This window comes from Lichenostomus cassidix, chromosome 1 (assembly GCF_008360975.1).
Source record: "Lichenostomus cassidix isolate B80296 chromosome 1, HeHo_3.0, whole genome shotgun sequence".
NCBI classification, from domain to species: Eukaryota; Metazoa; Chordata; class Aves; order Passeriformes; family Meliphagidae; genus Lichenostomus; species Lichenostomus cassidix.
Genome location: NC_139479.1, coordinates 99,176,489 through 99,199,522, shown reverse-complemented (window position 1 = coordinate 99,199,522; position 23,034 = coordinate 99,176,489). Strand labels below are relative to the sequence as shown.

The 23,034-nt window shown below is 42.0% G+C and overlaps 1 protein-coding gene across 2 annotated transcripts; it reads right to left on the bottom strand.

The window, feature by feature from the left end:
- Positions 1-6,299: 6,299 nt before the first annotated feature.
- Positions 6,300-22,551, bottom strand: LOC146445429 (transforming growth factor beta activator LRRC32-like). Of its 2 annotated transcripts, none has more exons than XM_085074168.1 (3): positions 22,296-22,551; positions 13,981-14,071; positions 6,300-9,293 (listed from the first exon to the last, which is right to left on the bottom strand). In XM_085074168.1, the coding sequence occupies exons 1-3, from the start codon at positions 22,511-22,513 to the stop codon at positions 7,353-7,355; spliced, it is 2,250 nt and encodes a 749-aa protein (XP_084930294.1). In that variant the 5' UTR covers positions 22,514-22,551; the 3' UTR covers positions 6,300-7,352. The 2 variants fall into 2 exon arrangements, with proteins under 2 accessions (XP_084930294.1, XP_084930299.1); XM_085074173.1 differs by lacking the exon at positions 22,296-22,551 and adding an exon at positions 17,489-17,816.
- Positions 22,552-23,034: the final 483 nt, after the last annotated feature.

Below are 23,034 nucleotides of genomic sequence, written 5' to 3'. Positions count from 1 at the left end.
GATAAGGAGTAGCTGAGGGAGCTGGGAGGGCTCAGCCTGGAGAAAAGGGTGCTCAGGGGAGACCTTCTCACTCTCTACAACTCCTTGAAAGGAGGGTGTAGCCGAGTGGGAGCTGGTCTCCTCTAGCCAAGTAACAAACAACAGGAAAAGAAAATAATCTCAAGTTGTGCCAGGGGAATTTTAGATTGGATACTGGGAAAATTTCTTCACTGAAAGGACATTGGAAAATAATTGAAAGCATTGGAACAGGCTGCCCAGGGACCTGATGATAACCATCCATGGAGGGATTTAAAAGCCATGTGGACGTGGCACTTTGGGACATGGGTTAGTGATGGCCTTGACAAGGCTGGGGAAATACTTGGGCTTAATGACTTCAGGGGTCTTTTCCAACTTAAGCTGTTCCATGATTCTAAGATACTTACACATAAATGGAAACATCACCATACAAGCTTGTGGTCAATGTTCCTTTTGCAATTAGTGAAGGTCTAGTCAACGCAGCTGAAGAGAAGCTCAGCTCACTCTGTATCAGGGCTGTGGGTTTCCCAGAACTGAGTCTCCAGCTTATGCGGATATAGAGACCATATGGGAATTTAGATGTCTGTCAGGGGACTCAGATATCTGTCATAGTCCTTCATGGTGGGACATTCATTTTAGCGTCCCTCAGTGACTTAAATGCTGCAATCTGGCCTATAGAGGGAGACAGAGCTGACCACTAGTGGTTCATATCCCTTGACCTTCCTTATGAAACAGTGAATGGAGGTTGTGGTGGCTTTTTTTTCTCTTCTGTCCTATAACATAGTGTTCAGAGAACATATGACACATCATGACTTAATGTTTTCCTCTGCAGGAAGGGAATTGTTTTAATCAGTATATCAAGAAATATGGGAGCATGGTACTTCCCAAGTGTTTTGTTCAGGCTCTTCCTCTCTGCTTTCTGCAGTCCCAGCAGCCAGATTTTTGTGTTGAGTGAACAGTTCTGTCCTCCAGGGGTTACTTAAATGTCTTTAGGGAACACAACATTCTGCAGATTGAGACAAAACTGAGGATAAATTGGTAGGATCCATGTGATTGATAGGATCCCCTTGGCCTACAAAGGAGGGTAGCACTTAAAAATGGAAAACACCCTTGAGGGTAGGAGAGAGAACCAGACCGGCCATCTAGACATGGAGTTATCATGGCAGCTCTATTTCTGGCTATGCTTCCTACAGAGCCTTATCCAGCAGTGAAGCTTTGGCAGTATCTATCCACTTAGGAGACTTGGTAGAGGGATGTTCAAAATAAGAATTCTCTTGGGGCTTACACACATATGAAAATGGTTTTGTGCTGTTTGTGTCATTTCTGAATATCCCAAGAAGCAGACTCTTAAATTTACAGGGAATTTCCACATCAAACATAGTCCTCTGGAGACTTCAGGCATGAGGTGGAAGAACCAGCAGCTAAACACAGACTGTAAAAATTTATATTTTGGGCTTAAAATATCTAGACTGGCAATTAAAGCACCCAAATAACTTTCTGGATCTTCACCTCAGTGGGCATAATTCTTTCCAAACAGGAAAGGAGTTTGATTTAGGGGGGGATCAGTCAATTTCAACAATTCAATTACTTGCCTGATGCCTATGGTGAAACACAGGGGTAGATTAAAGGAAACATGCAGTCTTGAATCACATATGTGTAGCAAGAAACTTAAGCTAAAGTCTGCTACAAAGTATTTTCCAAGAGTAAACAAACAACCAATGAAACTGGGGGTTTGAAACTCTTCAGTTTATGCGAGTTGTCAGAATATTTTGTAACATTTTAAAGTGAAAGGTAGCAGAGTTATAAAACTTGTAAATATTATTTTTAAAAGCATAAGTTACAATTTAAGTACTCATGATGGAAGGAAGTTCAACAAAATAAAACATTTTTTAATTAAAATCTTGCCTGATGGTTCTCTTCTGGAATTTCAGAAGGTAACTACCATTATTTTATTTTATGTTCTTCCTGTGTCCCAGCACTAATTGATACATTAAGACATGAAAGGATTTATATAGTTTCAACAGCCTAATATTTTATGTCTATTTTATTTTGGTTTCTTTTGCTTTGCTTGTTTTAGTGATAACTGGGAGGAATGTTATTTAGCATTAGCTGATTGAAATATTTCCTTACCTTCTCTAGAACAAAGATAATAAAAGCAAACTGAATGTAGCAATGATTTTTTTAAAATTGTATTTATGTACTTTCTGCAGTAGGAATAGCCAAATTAAAATTTAAACTCTGGCCTTACAAAGGATACATTTGCCAGATTCATATTTTTCAGAATTTTCATGGAAAATTTTGGAAATATGAACTTTAATTTTGAGCTATAAAACAGGGGTGCGGGGGGGAGGAAAGATTATGTAAACTCAAACTTCCATAAGCTGACTAGTTCTGTCTACATCATCAGCTACTTCAGTGCAGGGAGCAGATGTCACTTACAGGCTCTGTTTCTCTGCTACTTTATTTCTCACCTAAGTGCATAAGCCATCCTTGTTTTCCAAAGATTTTGAGAATAACTCAAAACAGAACGAGCCTGTGAAGAACTCCAATCCAGCTCCCTGATTTAAGCTGAGCCAGCTTCAGTGTCAGAAGTAGTTGCTCAGGGCCTTGCCTTGGTGAGTTTTTAAAGTCTCCAAGGCCTTTTCAGAGCTTGACCTCTCTCATAATGAAGAAATTTTCCCTAATGTTTGATGTGAACTTCCCCAGCTGCATCTCTCAGCAGCTGTATCTTATGCCTTTAGTGAATACTCCTGGGAAAAGCTTATGCTCTTCCTTGTAGCTTTCCATCCAGTAATGACAAAAGATTTCCCCTCAAGACTTTCTCTTCTCCAGGCTGAACAAGCCTAGTTCCTGCTTCTGGTTCTAATTTCATCCTGACCATTCCTTCCCCGTTCTTCACTGTGAGGGTGACAGAGCACTGCATTAGGCTGTCCAGAGAGATTGTGGAATTTCCTCCTCTGGAAATCTTCAAAATGCACATGGACATGATCCTGTGCAATATGCTCTGAGTGAACCTGCTCTAGCAGGGGGGTTGGACTAGATGATGTACACAAGGGCCTTCCAACCCTAAACATTCAGTGATTCTGTAATTTGGATTCCAAATTCCTGGTTTAGCTATTCTTATTTCCCTTCTGTTCTCCTCTTGCCATACCTCCAGCCTAGTTGCCCATTTGAAACTTTCCTCTCTTTGGTAGGGCTTCTACCTGAAAGTGGAATTCTCTCCTTCATTGGTCTTCAGGACCAGGGACTCCCTTCCCCACTACTTCTACTGAGAAATTCAAGAACAGTAAAGAGGAATCTCTTCTATAGTCACCTTCTAGAATGTTTCTTCATAGAGTACACTGCTTATTGACTGGAAAATTATGAAGTTGCGGAATAATTTGTGTTGGACAGGACCTTAAAGACCATCTAGTTCCAGACCCCTGCCATGGATAGAGACACCTCTACTAGATCAAGTTGCTCCAAGCTCTGTCCAACCTGGCCTTAAACACTTCCAGGAATGAGGCATCCACAGCTTCTTTGCAACCTGTGCCAGTGTTTTACCACCTTCACAGTAAGGAATTTCTTCCTCATCTAAATCTCCCCTCTTTGGTTTTAAAGATGTTGTCCCTTCTCCTGTCACTATCTCCCTGTGTAAAAAGTCACTCTTTCTCACAAGCCCCCTGTAAGTATGGAAAGGCTGCAATCAGGTCTCCCATGTGTCTCCCAAATGTGTTTCTGATGCAACAGCTGCTAGAAATGGACAGGAGGAGGGAATCTGTGGAACTAACTTGGCTCTGCAACACAGCAGAACAGCCACGATTAATAGACTGGGGGAAAAGAGACTCTCAGAGTTGCAGGATTGTTCCCTTATATTTGCCAATATTTTGCTTAATATCATGTTGCATCAGGCTCCAAATGTCTTTGCTTGTGCTTGCCTGACAAGTCCTCCTCAGAAAGTTCTTCTATGCATTTTCAATCTCTTCTTCCTCCCATTTCAGTTTCATCCCACTTCCCTGATTACTGATACTTTTATTTCAGTTTATTTCTCCACAGGCAAGTAAGAGAGTACTGAATGAGATAGGGAATAGATAGGGACAGAAAACACTTTGAGTTCCCAAAATATTAGCAGGCACTTACTGTCTTGTATACTAACCCACTGTGGCTAGTTTAGGGCTGAGTAGGGTCCCTGCAGAGATCTGTGGCCAGAGACGGTACCCTGCTGGGGTGTTATTTTGTCTTGCGTTTGCAGAAAAAAATCAAGTTTCTGGAAATTGAGACTTTATTGGATGGATTACCAACATAAGTCATGACTTGCTGAGCTTGCTGGGACCCTCTCTGTGAGTATTTCTAGTGCTTCCAGTACTTCTATCTACCTGATCCCACTGCAGAGGATTGTTTTCAGGTAGAAAACACAGCAAACTGTGGTAGGAAATGCTTGAGGGAGATCTGTTGTTCAGCATGAAGAAGAGAAGACTGCAGGGAGACATCATTGCTGCCTTCCTGTACCTAAAGGGGTTTATAAGAAGGAGAGAGAGGGACTTTTTATGCAGGCAGATAGGGACAGGACAAGAAGCAATGGTTTTAAACTGAAAGAGGAGAAGTCTAGATTAGGTATTAGGAAGAAATTCTTGGTTGTGAGGGTGGTGGGCCCTGGCACAGATTGCCCAGAGAAGCTGTGGCTGCCCCATCCCTGGAAGTGTTCAAGGTCAGGTTGGATGGGACCCTGAGCAACCTGGTTTAGTAAGTAGCATCACTGCTAAGGGCAAGGGGTTTGAAATGAGATGGTCTTTAAAGTGCTTTCCAACCCAAACCAGTTTAGGATTCTGTGATTCTATTGTCCTGTCCCATGCAAACTGCTGCAGAAAGGAAGCAATTTGTTGCATGTGGCAACTTAAAGAAAATAAGTTTGCATTGACTGCAGTGACCCAAATGCTCTATTACATATCCAAGAATCACAGAAGGATATTCCATGGCTTAGCAGAAGGAGCTCTTTGCATCAACAGAGGCTTTTGCAAGGACTTTATGAAAAAGCAATGAATGAGGGTGTCAATTTTGGTTGCAAAATTACAGCCAAAACAGCATGTATCATGCCTACTGTCCTGGTTCCACTGGGATAGTGTTAATATTCTGCTTCGTTAAACCATGACACCAATCTACTAGGACAGTGGGGCTGACTGGTGGAAAGATGTGTAATGTCTGAGTGATGGCTACCTCTCATGTAGGATCAGGTACTTTGGCATTTGGGCTTCGTGCAAGCACAGTAAGTGACAGGAGAGGCAAGAGGTGGGGCTGTCACCTACATATCCCTATTTTAAAAAATTTTGAACAATGTAATGTAGAGCCCCCATTTTTCCCTGTTTTCCCTCTCTTCATGAATTTATTCATATTTTCTTTCCCTCATGCTACTTGTCTCATCCAGAGTAAAAGAATGGGCTGAAGTGGGCTCATATCACTTCTTGCTTGCTTATTCTGCTAACAGGAAAATCCAAATGATCCATGCTGCACTTTACTTCTGAGACTTATTCCTCAAGAAAACTGTTTCTGCTCCCAGGGAAGTCAGTGGAAGTCTAATTAGTCCCAGATGCTCAGTAATAACAAGCACTTCCTTTTGGTAGAGAGAAACAAAAGCAGTGTTTAAACCATTAATTAAATGCATTAGGCTCTGTCATCAGGTTATTAACTAATTCCAATCACGGCAGCCAAGCTAATACTGGCTCTCAGAAGCAGAAATAGTCTTACCATGCTTGACACAAAAGCCACTAACTCAGTGTGTGGCAAATCAGCATCTGGGCACACATCTCAGCTTGCTTTCATACCACAGGAGGAGTTTGCCATCTTCAGCACTGATCTTCCAACTAATCCCTGGGATCGCTGCTTGTGCAAGCCTTCTACAAGATTAAGGGCTTGAGCCAAAGGGTAGCACTGGCTTTCACAGATGTTAGATCAGGCCCTACTGCTGCTGATGGTTTGTTCAAATTCATAGGATCACAGAAATCACAAAATTGTTTGGTTTTGAAGGGAACTCAGAGATCATCTTGTTCCAATCCCCTGCCCTGGGCAGGGATGTCTTCTGCTAGACCAGGTTGCTCCAAGCCCCATCCAACTCAGCCTTGAACACTTCCAGGAATGGGGCAGCCACAACTTTTCTGGACAACCTGTTCCAAATTCTTGCCTACATCTCCAGTAGATCTCTTTATTCTCCATTGGCTGTACTCTAAAATATAGAGCAGCCACCCCTGCTTCACGGCCAGAAGGTAAAGATCTAAGGTGGAGTCTAAACACCATAGAAAAATAGGAAGACATTTCTTTTCATCTGTGGAGCATTCCATACTGGTGCTTTAATATATCCACAGCCTTGTGCTTTTTACAAAATTCAAAGGTGTTTTTATTGTATAAAATTCCACAATGAAAACCAACAACCAGTTTCATACATGACTGCTTAAAAAATATAACTATACACCTTTGTGGTTGTGTTTTAATTTTGACATTCACTAGCTGGAAGAAACAGAAACGGAGCAGCAATTTGACTCTGAGTTATTTATCTGGAGATGTTTCAGTTGGACCTCTATTTCTCTTATGTGCCTTAATGGACAGTTCTTGGCATTAACAGAAGACCTGATATAGCTCCTTTTCAAAACCTCTGAACCCTGTTAGCAGGTGAGGCTCCCATTCACTGTCATGTTTTCTTCAAAAGGGTGAATTTTCCGTGAGAGTATGGGACATAACATTTGTCAGTGTCAACTTTTATAACAGGCTAGCCGTGTTAAACCCAGCTCAGAGTGAGGACCTACAGAACTTTTCTTGTAGCAAATCCTCTAGACAATAATATATTTTTGGGTAAAGACAGTAGATGTCTGATCTGAATAATGGCCCAGGACTGCGTTCCCTATGCATTAGTTTACCCTGGTATCTTCAAAACACCTTTTTGCAGTGTAACCTCCTGTGACATTTAAAAATAGATGTACTGTTCTTCTGAATTGAAGAATATGCAGTGAGTTCCCAACAGTTTTTCTCAGTTCAATTTCAGTTCAATGTTAGCTGGTTGAAATTCATGCTCCAGGATTTTTCTTTTTAAAAGCCTTCACCCCAGAGATTACTTTCTTCACATTAGACTCAGTTAAATATGTATTGCACACTAGGGCCAAATTTCTCCTCCTAGAGTTGAACTGTGGATCTGCAAAACATGGCAAATTCTCCTTCCAGTCCCTGCAACCCAGACCAGTGGTGCAGCTCGGGGCACTTCAAAGCATCTTAAAATCCACAGCTGAAAATCAAAGATGAGAATTTTACCCTTAATTTCTACACACTGTTAGTGTAGCACCTGATTTCTTCAGTTTTCAAGGTATTTTGTGTTCCTATGCTTTAAACTGATGGTTGAAGTTTTGCCTGCGGAAGCAAAGAAACGAACCCACCCCAATGATGATCACAGATAAAACCAACACAAATGTTAATATAATAAGGAAGTTGATTTTCTTCAGATCCTCATTTTCACAGTCTTGTGGTCTAATGTTCCTGATGTGCATTTCTTCCTGGTACCCAAAGTTCTGAGTATGCTGGCACATTAAATGCTCCACATTTGGGATCTGGACATTTTTGTTCTGGATCATTGACGAAAGCCAGATATTTCCACAGCAGTTGAGTGGGTTCCCAGTGAGATACAAGTTTTTAAGTGAATTTTCTAATGCTAAAATATTGCTGTTCTGTAATGTACTGAACCTATTGTTCCGTAGGTCCAGAACTTCTAGTGTAGAGTCACTACCCCACTTAGGCAGCCAGTTCAGCTGATTTTCAGAGAGGTTTAAATGTTTAAGGTGACTAAAACATGGCAAGTCAATATTTAAATCTATCAGGCTATTACTTTGTAAATACAAACATTCCAGAGACTTTTCCAGACCTGATAGTGCTTTAAGTTCTATTTTCAGTCCAGTGTTCATAGAAAGATCCAAGACAACCAGAGGAGTCTTGTAGAAGGTGTGTGCTGGTAGGATGTTCAGCATGTTGTCAGCTAGGTACAAGTACTGAAGAGTAGGAGAATTGACAAATGATACACAACCACTTTCCTCTCCAGCAAGTCTTTGCTTAGCCAATCCTGAGTACATGCTGCAAAGGCTGATATTATTGCTCTGTAGATTAAGCAGTTTGAGGTTAGGAAGATTTGAAAAGATGTCAAACTGCAGGGTTTGAAGATAGTTGCTTTGAATATAGAGCTCCTTCAACTGTGATAATGCACCAGCATGAAGGTGAAGGTTCTGCAAAGCATTGTAGCTCAAGTCAAGGACTGTTAAAGACATCAGTGCACTGTCATAACTTACTGCAAATGCCTGAAGACAGTTTTTACTGAGATTAAGAGTGTGTAGGGACAACATTGATTCAAAGAACTCATCTGGAATGGATTTGATTTCATTATAACTTAGGTCTAAATATACAAGCTGGGATAAATAAAGAGAAGTTTTGTTTCTACCTTGCTTCTGATCAAGAAGATGGAAAGAAGCATTTCGCCATTCATTTTCCACATAGTCCATTTTATTATGAGGGGATTCAGCAGTGAGCTGGATTAAATTCTTTGATAAATTTAGAGTTACAAGCTTATTTACCTGAGGGAACACTGGGAAGTGAACCAGTTTGTTTTCACTCAGATCCAAACACCTTAAGCTATATTCATAATCTGATTTTGTGATGTGGAAGGTCTCAATGCTGTTCCTGCTAAGGTCAAGTATCTCCAGCTGCCTGAGGTTAAAATCAGAGATGCAAGTAATTGAATTCTTTGAGAGATTGAGTTTGGAAAGGCTCACTAGAGTCTCAAAAGCACCTTCTTCTATTTCCATTATGATGTTGCTCTGAAGATCTATTTCCACAAGATTGGGAGATCCCTGAAACATCTTTTGTGATATCATTATAATACTGTTGTCTGCCAAGGAAAGATACTGCAGTGCTGGAGCTTGTTTAATGAAATATTCAGCCATCCCATTGTACAGACTGTTGTGGGACAAGTCCAGTATTTCCACCTTGGGTAAAAGTCCAATCCCTTCTGTGCCATCTTGAGCAAGCTCGTATAAGTGATTGTTGGCTAAATTTATTTCCAGCAAACTCTTCATGTGTGCAAAGACTCCAGGCGTGATGAAACTTATCTGGTTAGAGCTTAAATCCAGGCACTGAATGGAAGTGTAAAATGATAATGACATTTCAGGGATGCTTTGAATCAGATTTCCAGACAGATCTATTTTGTTTACATTTGGCTGGATCTCATGAGGGATTTCGTGAAGGTCTTTGTTGTGGCAAAATGCCTGAGAGTTTGCCTGCCAGAAAAAGAGAGAAAAGGGGCTGTCACATGACAAATGAAAAACATATTTGCATTAAATATAAGAAAAATAACATTCAGCATCCAGGCATATGCTTTTTTGGAAACACTGATCACTTTTTCTGACCATTCAGACAGCAAGACCAAGAATCCTAATTAGCTTATTTGCTAACAGCACTCACTTCATTTCGAAGAGATTTTTTACTTAGAACAGTAGAGTTTTATCTGCATGTAATATCTACTAAAACTTCCCCCCTTTGTACCTTTCTCCTGGACTCATTTTAAAATTCCTGAGTGAAGGAGTTTTTCTGGGTTTTTTCTGCAATCAAGCACCGTTTCCTCCCTTTTGTGCTGATGTTTAATTTTCTCACTTTCATCACAGTATTAGATTATTCAGACTCTATTTGCACTGGTAAGCAGTACTTGGAAGAGCTTCACTCTGTTGGCAACATGGGTCCCAGAGAAAGGAGGTATAAAAATGTATAAGGATCCTGTCGCACAAACCCTATCTCTCCTTCATAGTCATATGCTCAAAAATGCCTTCCCTTAGCCATGGATTAGTTAAGCGAGGCAGCTTTAACTAAATAGGATCATTCAACAACTGAGACATTTCTGATACCAGTCTCCAGATTCATTCTGCTTTTACCTTTCATGTTTATCCTTTTCCTAAGGCAACAGTTCCCTTCTACTTGCATGTGGGGCACGCCTTATGAAACCACCCACACAAGACACCTGGGATACAACACTGAAAACACAAATTATGTAAATTTTTTAATGTAAACATTAAAAAAGATGTGATGTGCAGTGAGGGTCAGGTCTTTTCAGGCCAGTTCTCAGCAGCAGGGTAGAAAAAAACAACAAGTGTCAAAGTCAAATCAATCTTCTAGATGCATCTGTGTTTAATTGCAAGTTAGACTGAGTTCTGTGTCCAGAGCAAAATTTGCTGTGGGTGTTCATAATGAACCTTGGAAACATGAACATGACCATCCTCACATAACCATCAAGTTCTATTTTGTTGCTAAGGAGAACATACAGCAGCAGGAGGAAATGGAATGTGAAAGGCTTAGACAGCATTTAATTTACTGGAGGAAGACTCTTATTGTATTTGGATGTGTGGGGGAAGGAAGGAAGGAAGGAAGGAAGGAAGGAAGGAAGGAAGGAAGGAAGGAAGGAAGGAAGGAAGGAAGGAAGGAAGGAAGGAAGGAAGGAAGGAAAGGAAGGAAGGAAGGAAGGAAGGAAGGAAGGAAGGACGGAAGGAAGGAAGGAAGGAAGGAAGGAAGGAAGGAAGGAAGGAAGGAAGGAAGGAAGGAAGGAAGGAAGGAAGGAAGGAAGGAAGGAAGGAAGGAAGGAAGGAAGGAAGGAAGATTCTGTTGAATCAACTTCTGTGGAGAAGCAGAATGCAGATTCCATGACACAAAGCTTTTCAGACATTAAACAAACATTAGAAGTCAAAAATATTAAATCCCATCTGTCTCTTATGAACTTTGGGGAGAATAAAGTGGCAGATCTGTTTAGAAGTGGGGCACTAGTCAGCATTTTGTGAATCTCTTTTGCATCATCTGAGTTCTGGAGGCCACACAAGAATCTGCCAGAGAAGTTCAAGTGTTCATCCAAATTCTAGATGAACACAAGCTGCTCCACAGTGCTTCCCATGACATATTTTTCCCAAAGATCCCAAGTAAATTGACTATTAAAACCTTAACCCCTTCCTCTTTCCCCTCCTACTCACTGAACTCTCCCTCAGCTAAAAAAAAAAAAGGAAAAAAAAGGAAATTTCCCAGCTTCTCCCTGACAATGTTTTTTCCTGCAAAGTCACTGTACACTTGCTCATTTTGAGTTAATTTATGTCCAGATTTGGCCTTATTTCTGAGGCACGAATAGCAGAGCAGGATTTTGTGAAAGAGGATACAAAAATCCAGAGTGAAAAAGCAGAAACTGCTTTGCATCCTAAGGCAAATACCAGGTTTTTTCTCACACTTTCAGTCAGATCCCAACAAGTGCTGAGCACCCTCCATTCCCTCTGAGCACCCCAGAATCTTAGCAAAGTCCTGATGCAACTCCTTTCAATGCCAACTGTCTACTTTTCATTGAAGTTGATTGGGGAGAAGTCAGCCACAGTTCACCATGTATCTTGCACAATTTGGCTTTTAATCTGCATCCATGGAACCCTCCCAATGATAAAAGGGACTGATAAAATCTATACCTCCCACTGTCTGCCATTTGTTCCGATAACATTTCCCCTCTCATTTTTCAACCTTCATTCCTTTTCACTATTTTGATCCTAACTAAATTTCTTATTTTATCTCTTCTACACCATCTTTTCTCCCCCAAGGCTCAAACTGCATGAATTTCATTCTAATCAGCAGTAGGAAGAAAAAATTAAGCATGTCTCAGTGAGATGGAATAAATGGCATCTGTTTGGTGTTTCTCCTCTCCTCTCATCCCTTAATCCAATGAGTTGGTATCCAGAGACTGGAAAAGAAGTTTTAGTCAGTCTCATGTTCTGACTTCATGATCTCTGCCGGTGCTGCCACGAGTTTGTTTCAAGTCCATTGTCAAGAAGTACTGGAGGGCAAGGACCACTTGGTCCCATCAAGATGCTGGCAAAAAAAATGACCCAACAGTTCAAAAGCTGTGCATCATTTGGTTTCTGACTCCAGTTCTTCACTGCTTAGCACAGAGTGGAAGGTGTCACTCCTGCAAAAAGGAGTTGGACTCAAGCCTGCCTTTGTGTTCTCCATTATCAGTTCATGAACATTTGAACCAAGAATCTGGGCTGGAGCCAGGCACTGACCTGCACTTGCATGGTGTCCCTGATCATTCTTAGAAGAGCTGCCCAGGTGGGAGGATCAGCTACACAATCAAACCTTAGCCTTTTGCCCAAGTACCACACCTCAGCTGACCTATGACACTTGGTTACGCATCTGTCCTTGCATCCCCTCAACTCAAGGTAAAATGGAATTTCCTAAAATCCCTTCCCTTTTATAAATTATTTGGAATCCCCTCCTTTGCCAGTTGACATGAATTAGCAAAATCATCTTTCTTTGGGAGTTAAAACATGATCTAATTGAAGCTTTGTCTATCCTTGGAAAACAATGTGAGTTAGGAAGAACATCCTGACATTTGATCTGTGCCTTGTTGTTTCAGAAACTGATAGATGTGCCCTAACTGGTATAATCACTGCAGTTCACCCCCATGTCAGGGGTCTGGTAGGGACTGCTTACTTCCTAAAACCTCCTATATGAAAGTTTAGTTCAACAACAGAAGCACCAGTGGTAACTCAGTGTCCTGGGGTGAGGACAGGTTTCTGACTCATGAGATTTGGGATTAAAATTTCCATTTCTGAGCCTCTGCCATTCTAAAGGTGTCACCACAGGGAAAGTACTGTATAAAACAATGAGACTGTGATGTAATGCAGGACAGTCAATGGACAGCTAATCAGCTAATCCAGTAGCTCCATCTTTCTTTAAGCTATGCTTGGATCCACACCAATTGCCCAGTGAAGGAAGGCAATCAGCATAGACATTAGCAACACTGAGCTGTTGAATTACACCAGGTGAGCATCCTGGCCCCTGACTGCAGTGTGTTTTCTGTCAGGGCTGATTTTATCCCAGCATAGTTGTGTGTTGGCTTGATGAAAGCAGTTTCCAGTGGAGTTGTGCAAACAAGCATGTGTTTACTTCTCAGCAATCAGCCTGGTCTGTGACCTATCAAGAAATGGGACGAAACTGCTTGGATTATTGCATGTCTCACTTGGCTTTCATGTGACTATGCTACATGGGACTTGGGCTGTCCTGTTTACAACGGCTTCATCAGTGTTCCCTCTCCAGCCAATGAACTGAGCTACCCAGTCACCTTACCAAGAACTTTTTATATATACTAGGTCTTAATTTCTCCGGAATTCAGGAAGTTCAGAAATATGGCAGGGTGGGCAGGAACGGAATGAGTTCCACAAGGGAGATGTGTACAGCTAGCAATTTATTTTTCCCTATTTTGGAAATTCTTGAGGATTTATGCTGAACAGCTTCAGTGTTCAGGGGGAAAAAAAGTATTTTTAAACATCCTGGTACAGTCAGAAGCACTTGGAGAGGGAAGGGAGAAAGTTCAGCTGTGAATAACATTTATAATATTGTATCAGGAGCTTGCAAAAATTCAAGGAGCAAATTTTGTACTGGAGCAAGAGTCTTTGTAATTTATCTTCCCCCCAGCAGAAATCAGGTACAACTTCCCTGGCAGAAATGCTGCATCACGGCAGAGTAGGTCAGTCTACCTGTTATTACAAAATTGCTGGTATAGAAGTATTCCACAGAAGATGCTTTAATTAAATCACAAAGAACAGCTGATTTAAAGGAGTTGATTTTAAGTCTAAGTTTTTGCTCTGTCTCAGCCACAGAAACCCTTTACAATCTTAGTGAAGCTCCTCCTTCGGAAAAAAGTTGAGATAATTGCCATTCTTTGCCCTCCACCTCCCACTCTCTATGTACTGTCACTATAACAAGGATACAGCCTGAGGACAGACTGCTAAACATCCCATAACCCTGAAAATCCCACCTCTGCCATCACGGGGAGCCTGCTCCTGGGGGTTTCCCTTCTCAGAGACTATAGCTGCATGTGCAGTGCCTGTAACACGGGGGTCCCAACTTCATTCAGGATCTCAAGGGGCCTACATAGAGAGACAGCCTTACCATTTCACAGGCTGTCCCCTCTGGGGGTTGATAATTAGAGGTTTCTTTGTTCACCACTGTCAGGAAGAAGATGATGTACAGTTTCATGGCTCTGTGGGTAAAAATAATTATGGTTAGATTTCAAATGGGACACAGCAGTCAACACATGCAAAAGCTGGCACCAGGTCATCATCTAACAAAGAGAAGGACACAAGCAGTGCAATAAATTAACCTATCTCTGAGCATATAGCACTAGTGACCCAACTGTGTAGCTTTCAGCCTGATGGGAAAAAAGAGACTTATATGAGGACTTGAAAGAAAGGTCCAAGGCATTTCATGGGTTTTCCCCAGTGTGATTTCAGCTGCTGCCCGAACAATATCCAGGCCACTCAACAAAGTCCAGATGTTCAAGCTGGGAACAGTGTCTGGCATAACAGAGAAAGAAAACCACCGAAGACCGAATTACCTTCACACTCCCCATAGACACAGCTCAGGTGCTTTCAACTGGGCTGAAGTTTTGGGGTGCCAAGTCCTGAGCAAAGTGAATGGATGCCACTCAGAAACAACCAGAAGTGGGAATAGTTTTCATTTCCATCCACAACATTTTCTACTCCTCTTATTCCAGAGTGTCAAAGAGCTTTTACATGTATATCCTTGTTGAGTTAATGCAAACAGCTTAAGGAATGGACTGAGATTTTTCATTTTACACAGCCCAGATATGGGCAGGCTTTTAAATACATTTGACAGGAGATCATAGAACCATATATTCCACAGAATATGTTAAGCTGGAACAAACCCACAAGGATCATCGAGTCCAACTCCTGGCCCTGCACAGCACCATCCCCAAGAGTGACACCCTGTGCCCAAGAGTGTTGTCCAAATGCTTCTTGAAATTCCTCAGGCTTGGGTTGGAAGGGACCTTTAAAAGTTATCTTGTGAATCCCCCTGCCATGGACAAGGACAGATGCCTTACAAAGAGACAGATATAAAATAGAAAGGATTTGTGTGAAACAGAGAATTCATAAGAGTTTAACTGTTTGGAAAGCACTCCATAAAAGAGCACAGAACTGCAAAAGGAGCAAACACCACTGGGAGGCCTGTCACTGGACAATGGGGGGAAAATGAAACCAAAGACAATGGCAAGCATTCCTGCTTCAAACAGCTCCAAATCCTACCCCAATCCCATGCACAGGCCACTGGCATCAATGTACTGTTGCTCAGGTGCTTCCAGCCACAGAGCATCAAAAAGCTGGAAACAAAATAGATGGGATCATTCCCAGTTTAGTCACTTTGATGGATGAAGCTGATGGCCCTTCACAGCACTGACAGTCACTGAATAGCAATGCCAACAAGTTCTTGATGGGAATCTGCCTATTTCTTCCCTTCCCAACCAGAGAATAGAGTTGTGTACTAGGAATAGAGAAACTGGGGAGGATTAGACCGCAGCTACTCTCTGTACAGTTTGCATATTCCTTCCATTTCACAAAAAAACCCCTGTGATGGATGATGATCTGTGACCACAAGGTGAAAGAACTTTGGGTCTCAGTAAAGGGAACAGAAGTGTGTTCCTCTCCTTTAAAACCAAACCAAGTATGTCAAATCTTTACCTTTGAATCAATGTTTGCAAAATATGCTGAAATCATCCTATGGAAGGAGGAATTGCTGATGCCACCATCTATAATGTTTCTGTTGTCCCCCTCTGTTCTTTATTCCCCATGCTTAGAGCAGTTGGGACCTCTTCTAAGGAGGAGAAAGCTTGATTTATCATTTCAGTATTAGTTTGCTGAGGTAGAGACAAAAGGCAAACATACCAATGATTACAAGGCTTTTCTCCAAGCCCTCAAAGAGGAATCCTTTCTGTTCAGATGCAATGAATTAAGTTGAGGATATTACCCACAACAGGGCACAATCCCGAGGGACAGCACACAGCCCATGTGCTCTGTAATGTCTTCCCTTGTCACACTGTCAGTGCGAGAAAAAGTCACTTGGCTTCTTAAATAATAAACCTGACACAATCCAGGGTCTTAACATTTAAAATTCCTAAATTTTAGGTTTAAAAAGCAACTGGGAAATTGATATATTTGAACACCAAAAAATAGATTTAATGATTTGCTGTGTAAGGCTGATCTGTAGTATCTGTATCTTGCTGTCCCTCAAGTTTCTAATGTGGCTGTCACATCATGAAGCTCATCAAGGACATGGTGGTCCCTTCTAGCATGAGACCACGTGGACTCTGTCCTCACAGAATTATTTAGTTTGGAAAAGCCCTCTGAGATCATAGAGCCCAACTGTTCCCCCAGCACTGCCAAGACCACCACTGTCTTGTGTCCCCAGGTGCCACTTCCACATGTCTTTTAAATCCCTCCAGGAATGGGGACTCCACCCTGCTCTGGGCAGCCTGTGCCAGTGTTTACCAACCATTGTGGTGAAGAAATTTTTCCTAATCTCCAAACTGAAACTCCCCTGGCACAACATGAAGCTACTTCCTCTTGACCTGTCATGGTACAGTCCAACCTCCTTGCTCATGGAGATTCCCTTCCCAGGGTAATTTTCAGTTCAGCTATCCAGGTGAGGAGCTTTTCCTGCCTAGCTTTTCTCTGAACAACCTTTTGTCCCTTCTCAGCAACACCTACTGTGACACAGCAGTGCATCCCACTCCTTTCTGCCCTCTGGGCAGGTCTCAGCATCTCCCCACCCTCTCCCAGTGCCAAGCTGAGGCCTTACAGGACCCCCCTTCCCCTGGTGTGAGAGGGGATGCCTACTGACAATAAACCCTTCCTGCTGGTGCTGATTTCTCTATCCACAGCTTACAAAACCAGTCTGAGAGCAGCAGTAGCAACAACTCAACTTAAAGGAGCTTTTATTGCTCTGAGTCTCTCCCAGAGTTGAAGCAGCTTCATGATCAGTGCCAGTTTGCTCCCTCTGGCAGCTGTTATAGAAACCCCAGCCTAAACCAGAGTAGGATTGAGCTCTGAGCCCTATTTAAGGCCACAGTGTTCCATCACAGTACTTCAAAATTACTCAGTGCCAGCCCCAGCTGAAAAATACAGGTGAAGGTGGTTTCAGTAAACATCACACCCTAGGAGTACTAGTAAGTTGGTCAAATAATTCTAGAAAAAGCAAGGTACCCTAACCACGTCAGCATGTCCACTTAACAAATAGGAGAGCAGAGAAGACCACTAATTTGCCCCAAGACATTTCAAAACATGGAATAATAGTTATTTAATCTCAATTTCCACTTTAGAACAATGTTTGCCTCCATCTCTATCACAATAATAATCCTGAAACTACTTCATAGATGTTGTTTGCAGCAAGTAAAAGCAGCACTTTCCAAATTTCCCCCAAATGTAATTTTTGTTACTGCTTAGACAATTAGCAGAGGTGCTCTCCTCTGCCAAGGAAAGTTAAATACAAGAGAACACACAGAACACAAATCAAACTGCCCGGGGTCTGATCCTTTTCCACACAAGACTCTTTCCTTTTAAGTTAGAGCTTTCAGGGGTAAAAAGAGTGACTATTTCATATTTACCTTGTTTCAAGGGTTTCTTGCATCCCCAAACACTGCTTATCATCTCTTTAAAAAGTATATCCAGCTCTTCAAAATCGATTCAGTCCTGGTACTGATGCAATTATTCTTCAGCTTCATGTTCACCCATTCAGGACACTGAGAGGCTCACTTGTAACTTCAGAATGAAGGCATTTTCAGGGAAATAACCTTATTTGGGACAGTGTCTGCTTTAAATTATGTTGCTTGTCTTCCTCTCCAGGCTCTTGCTGGGTCCTAGCCACCGCTGTGCTCCGGATGGAGTCAGCTACTGTGCGACATCCTGAAGCCCTTCCTTGGGGCAGGCATTGAGAAACAGGGGGATTTTGCCAGAGGAACTGTCAGAATCGGGCTGTGGGTTTGCTAAGGAGAATAAGTAACTGATTGGCAATGCCATTGTTTGGCTGTGTTCGTGGAACATGACAGTGTGTTTACTTTGGGGTTTTGTGTCTGCGAGTTACATTCCTGGAGGGTTGTAGACTCCTGCACCTAAATCTCTCTCTGCATCTTTAGGGAAACAGTGCTTGAGGATTAAATGTTTAAAATTCAAGGCTGAGAAATACAAACCCCAGAATCTGGAAACCTGTCCTGGAAGAAATAGCTCTTTCTCTTTGCAGTCACCCCACTAATGACAGTGTGACAGCAGTCTACTGGCAGGATGGGGGTCCATTGTTGACTACGACACACTTGATGGTTTTCATGGCATGAGGCAGGGATTAGGGACCTCATTAAAGGAATTTTCAGATGAGCTGCTGAATTTTTGCCTGTAAGTACATAGTGCTGAATATACTGGATCTGCTGGGAAGAATTCTCATTGCAAAAGGGAATTTCTTTTGTTATGCAGAAGATGATTTCAAATTGCCCAAGTTCAGCTTTTTATTTATTATTTTGTGCTGCCCTCTAGAGCTGGAGTAGCTGGTTTCCTCACTTCTTTTTGATAATTAAGTCCTGCTTTGGGAAAACACACCTCTATATAGATTTTGCTGATGTTTTGTCCCAGAGACACACGCCTGAACTGCCACAACACACTTTTCTCATGTTTGAAATAATATGCAAAAGACCTGGGCTCTTAGATTGCTTGGTAATGCGCCCCGAAATGACAGGTACAAATCATAGAATTATAGAATCACAGAATGGTTTGGATTGGAAAGGACCTTAAAGTTCATCTAGTTCCAGCCTCCCTGCCATGGGCAGAGACCTTTCATTAGACCAGGCTGCTATAAAAACACTACGACAAGGTGAGAGGGAAGGGCATGATTAGGTGCAATGAACAGAAAAATACACATTAAGCTCTCAGGACAGCTGTCCACCTGTGAGATTATCACAACCTCAGACAAGTTCCCCTTGACTGGGCTCCCATCAAATTAGTTTTGATCACCTTTTCCCAAGTATGTCATGTCTTGAGCTTCCCTTTGCAGTCCTTGGAGTCAAGCTCTCCATCTGCAATCCTCTTGGAGTACGTAGGAAACTCATGTTGAAACTGGGGACCACTCTGATGTCCAGAGATTTAGATCCCTTTTGGATACTCTGGGTTTAGAGCTTGCCTTGTCAGCAATAGCACTTGAAAAGCACAGATACCTTTGCAAGGCAAACCTCAAATATTTGAGGTCTCCAAGAATAATAATGCTTTTTTTAAATAGGATATTTTGATCTGATTTGGAGTACAAATATCATGCCTCTAATTAAGAGCAGCAAGTGGCCAGGATGATGGCAGTTTCCAATTTTTCTACGCCTGGATGTTCAGAGCACTTTAGGAAGTTTGAATTTACAGGGATAAATATAGCAGAGTTTTTTTGGTTGTGCTTTTTATAAAGCCAGTTCTGTTCCTCAAGCTGTTTTACTGAGTTACCAGGCAGCTGTGCCAGCTGAACTGTGAAGAAGATCTTGGACAGAAACAAATGCCAAAGCAGGAGGGAAGGGTATGCACTGATTATACTGTTCAGGGACTTGTTTCATTAAAACCACACTCTGGGAGGACACCAGCTGCACTGGGAAAGATCAGTGCTGTCCTTGCCATCTTTGTCCTTTCACAAAGGGGATCTGGCAGCAAACCATTTCAAAGACTCTGAAGCATTTGGCTGATTTCTCAAATTTTCTGTATTTTTATGCTTTGGGCTACCCAGCATATGTTGAAACATTAGTATGGTATGGGCTTGGTAAGACACGTCTGCAGGGCAAGTGTCACCTGCATCAGTCAGAGACTGGGTCATATAATCATAGAATGGTCCAATTTGAAAGGGACCTTGAAGATCATCCAACCCCCCTGCCATGGGCAGGGACACCTTCCACTAGACCAGATTACTCAGAACCCCAACCAGACTCATCTCCATCACACAGATTGGAGAATCAAGTTTTTTGCCCACAAAATAGCAAGGGCTGTCCCATCCCAGTGATGCCAAAAGGTTTCCACCTGCAACTCTGTGAAATCTGTTTTTCCAGTGGTGTCTCAGCAGTCACTTCCTGCTCAGTTTCTATGTCAGCTGAATTTCACCCTCTGTCACCTGAAGTGCGGGGCACCTCCTCAGACCTCTCCTCTCCTCCAAATCCTTTCCCCAGCATGGCCCAGAGCAAAAAGAAAAGCAAATCCTAGCTGCTGGCTCTCACCAGTCAGTCTGTAAACTGCCACAGGTTCCCAAAGCTTTCAGAGAAACATGAAAATGTCGTGACAATTTTGTGTCTTGAGCCTCCAGATCTTTTGGAGTCAGTCCCTCCATAACACTGCTGCTTTCTAAGGCACTGCTTTTGGTTGACTCCTGTGTCAAGCTCTATGAACTAAACTCTCCAGAGGAGTAAATAAAACAAGTTCCTGCCTTAGAAAGTGGGTCTGAACCATAAAGACAAGGCAGGAGTGTGACAAGACTTGCTCCCTTTTGGCTGGAATAGCTCCCTGGTGATCCATCCCACAAGAGAGCTGGAGACAACATCAGTATTAACCCTTTCAAAAAATAAACAGCCAATGCCATCCTCAACCACAGGCTTTGAGAAGGAGGCACAGCTCCAGCTCCTGACACTCTACAACATCTCCAGAAGCTGATTCTCCTGGTTTGTTTTGCTCCTGCAGTCTGCACTGTGCTTGGCATCTCACAGGCAGATGGAGCCCCCAGTCTTTCCAGTGTCAAGTCCACCTATCAAAATAGAGACTCCTTCATCTCTTGTAAACCCAACAAGGCTTTTCTCCCATCTTTTGAAGCTTCTGCATTCCTTCATTCTCTTTCTGTCCTCTCTCCATGTGCATCCTTATCAGGTGTTCAGCCAACAGCATTTTCCCACCAAAAATTTCCCTATTTTATTCATCCTTTTTCCTACTACTCTCTCCAAGAATGAAAATGTAAATTAACAACAACTGAATGAAACCCACCATCCTGGAGAATTTGTGAGTGAGGGAATGGGCAAAGACACAGAGGGAGATGGAAAAATGAAAACTTATACATCAGCAAAAAGTGACATGTACTGGGATTTGCAGATCAAAGTATGTAACCATGAAATATTCTCCCTGGAGAACAAAATTCAGATTCAGGAACCAAAGCAGAGTATTTTCTCACCAGTTTATAAAATATGCTTTTAATTCAACAGGTTTTTTTTAGATGGTGAGGTCAGTATTTGGGAAAATGTGTACTCATTTTATAAGATCCAGAAGGAGACAAAATGAGGTGAGGAAAATTATTTCTGATAGATTTTATTTTCATGATATTGATATCCCCCCTTGAATCCATCCATCATTATATTAGTAAAAGGCCAAGCACTGAAACAGTCTCTAATATGTAACCATCCGCTTTAAAAAGAGATGACTGATAGTACATTTTTGTTCTTGAAAACTAGGGAACTTCAGCATTTTAGAGTAATATGTTTGTTTTAAAGTTTAAATTGTTACATCTTATTAAAAATCCCAAATTATCACTGCTGGGCAAAACCAAATTATTGCATCTATTTAGGGGAATCATATCTGTCTTTCATCAAAAATACTTTTAATCCAAATTACAACACAGCTTAGCCTCAGAAAATTTACTGTGACTTTTATATAAACTATGACATTCTAAAACTTTACCAGTTCCAAATATTGCCTAAACATTCCTTCTCATGATAACACTCCAGACACAGCAAAACCATCTCAGTAAATCATCGTTCAACCAAGGTGACATTCAAGCTGTCAGGATCTTTAGAGCAGCAAAATAACCCTGCGATCTCACACCTCGTACTCCAACAGGGAGAGCTCAATGTCAGCACTGATAGGAAGAAGAAAAGACAAGCAAAGCATTTTGCCTATTTTACCCAGGGGCTCTGTGATTTGCCCAAAGCTGTATTAGGATTCACTGTTGGAAAGCTGGGTGAGTGGCATTTAATTGGTGTACAATGCTGATCTCTGCATTCCTGGTTCAGAATGCTATAATGCAGTAATACCATAAATAGACTGAAGTCCTATGAAGAAAGAAAAAACCAACCATCTCCCCATCTTCTATTCCTGCAAACACAGAGAATAATAACAAAGATGGTGTATGGCAACTGTACTGTTATAAACTAACCGGTGCCTCCTTAATGTAAATTATCTAACTCACTGCAGTGCAAGTCCCTGATAGATTAAATATACGACTGGGTGGATAGACCCATCTACACAGCATGTTTAGCCAGTTCCTCAGCCTATTCATAAACACAGTACCTTTTATTCATACAGTACCTTCCTCATTTGTGTTGGTTTAAAAGGCTGCAGCTCAAAGTCACCAGAACCCTCATCTCTCCCTCAGCTGAAAGCTCAGCTCTCCAGCAGGCTCCCAGATTCACACACATCTCCACATACCTGCTCTGTAGCTGGAGGAGGTGGAGGTTCTGTCTCTGCTTGCAGCCTTTTTTCTTCCCCAATTCTCCCAGCAGCCTTTCCAGCACAAGCCGAGGAAGTTTCCTTGGGGAAGTTGTACCTCTGTTGCATGCCAGCTGACTAAAACTCTGTGAGCTCCAAGTGAAGTTTGAAGTCACAGGGAAAAAAAATATTCCCCATAGACTGGTCCTTGAATTCATTCCTTTGCAGTCATGAGCTTTTATATATTCCCAGGCTCCTCAGAGCATGGGAATACATACCTCCATAATAGTTTTAGAATGTGTGTGTCCTCTGTGCTTCTCTTTATTTTCCATTTTGTTCATTCATCCTTGGCTTGTTTCCTGCAGTTTCTCAGCTGGTAATTATGTTCCTCTCATATTGACACATGAAACAGTCTGCGAATACCACAAAAAATCTCCATCACAGGCTTTGGGGACACGTGCTTGTCTCTGAAGTCATCCATGCCTGTCCCACAGCTGTCAGCCTGGAGATTCTCAGGTGTTGGGGTAAATCAGGGACACTGGCTGCAAACCTTACATTTTAAGTCCATGCAGGATGGGGTTTGTAGGGAAAGCGTATATGGGAGTAGGGTGAACATATTGTGTTTGGTGTCCCAACAGCTCAGGTGTGTCTCCATGGCACAGCAGTGGGATGGCCAAACACACCTTTGGGGTAAAGGATAAATTCAATTTAATGCTTGAATGGTAATAATGCCCTTCTA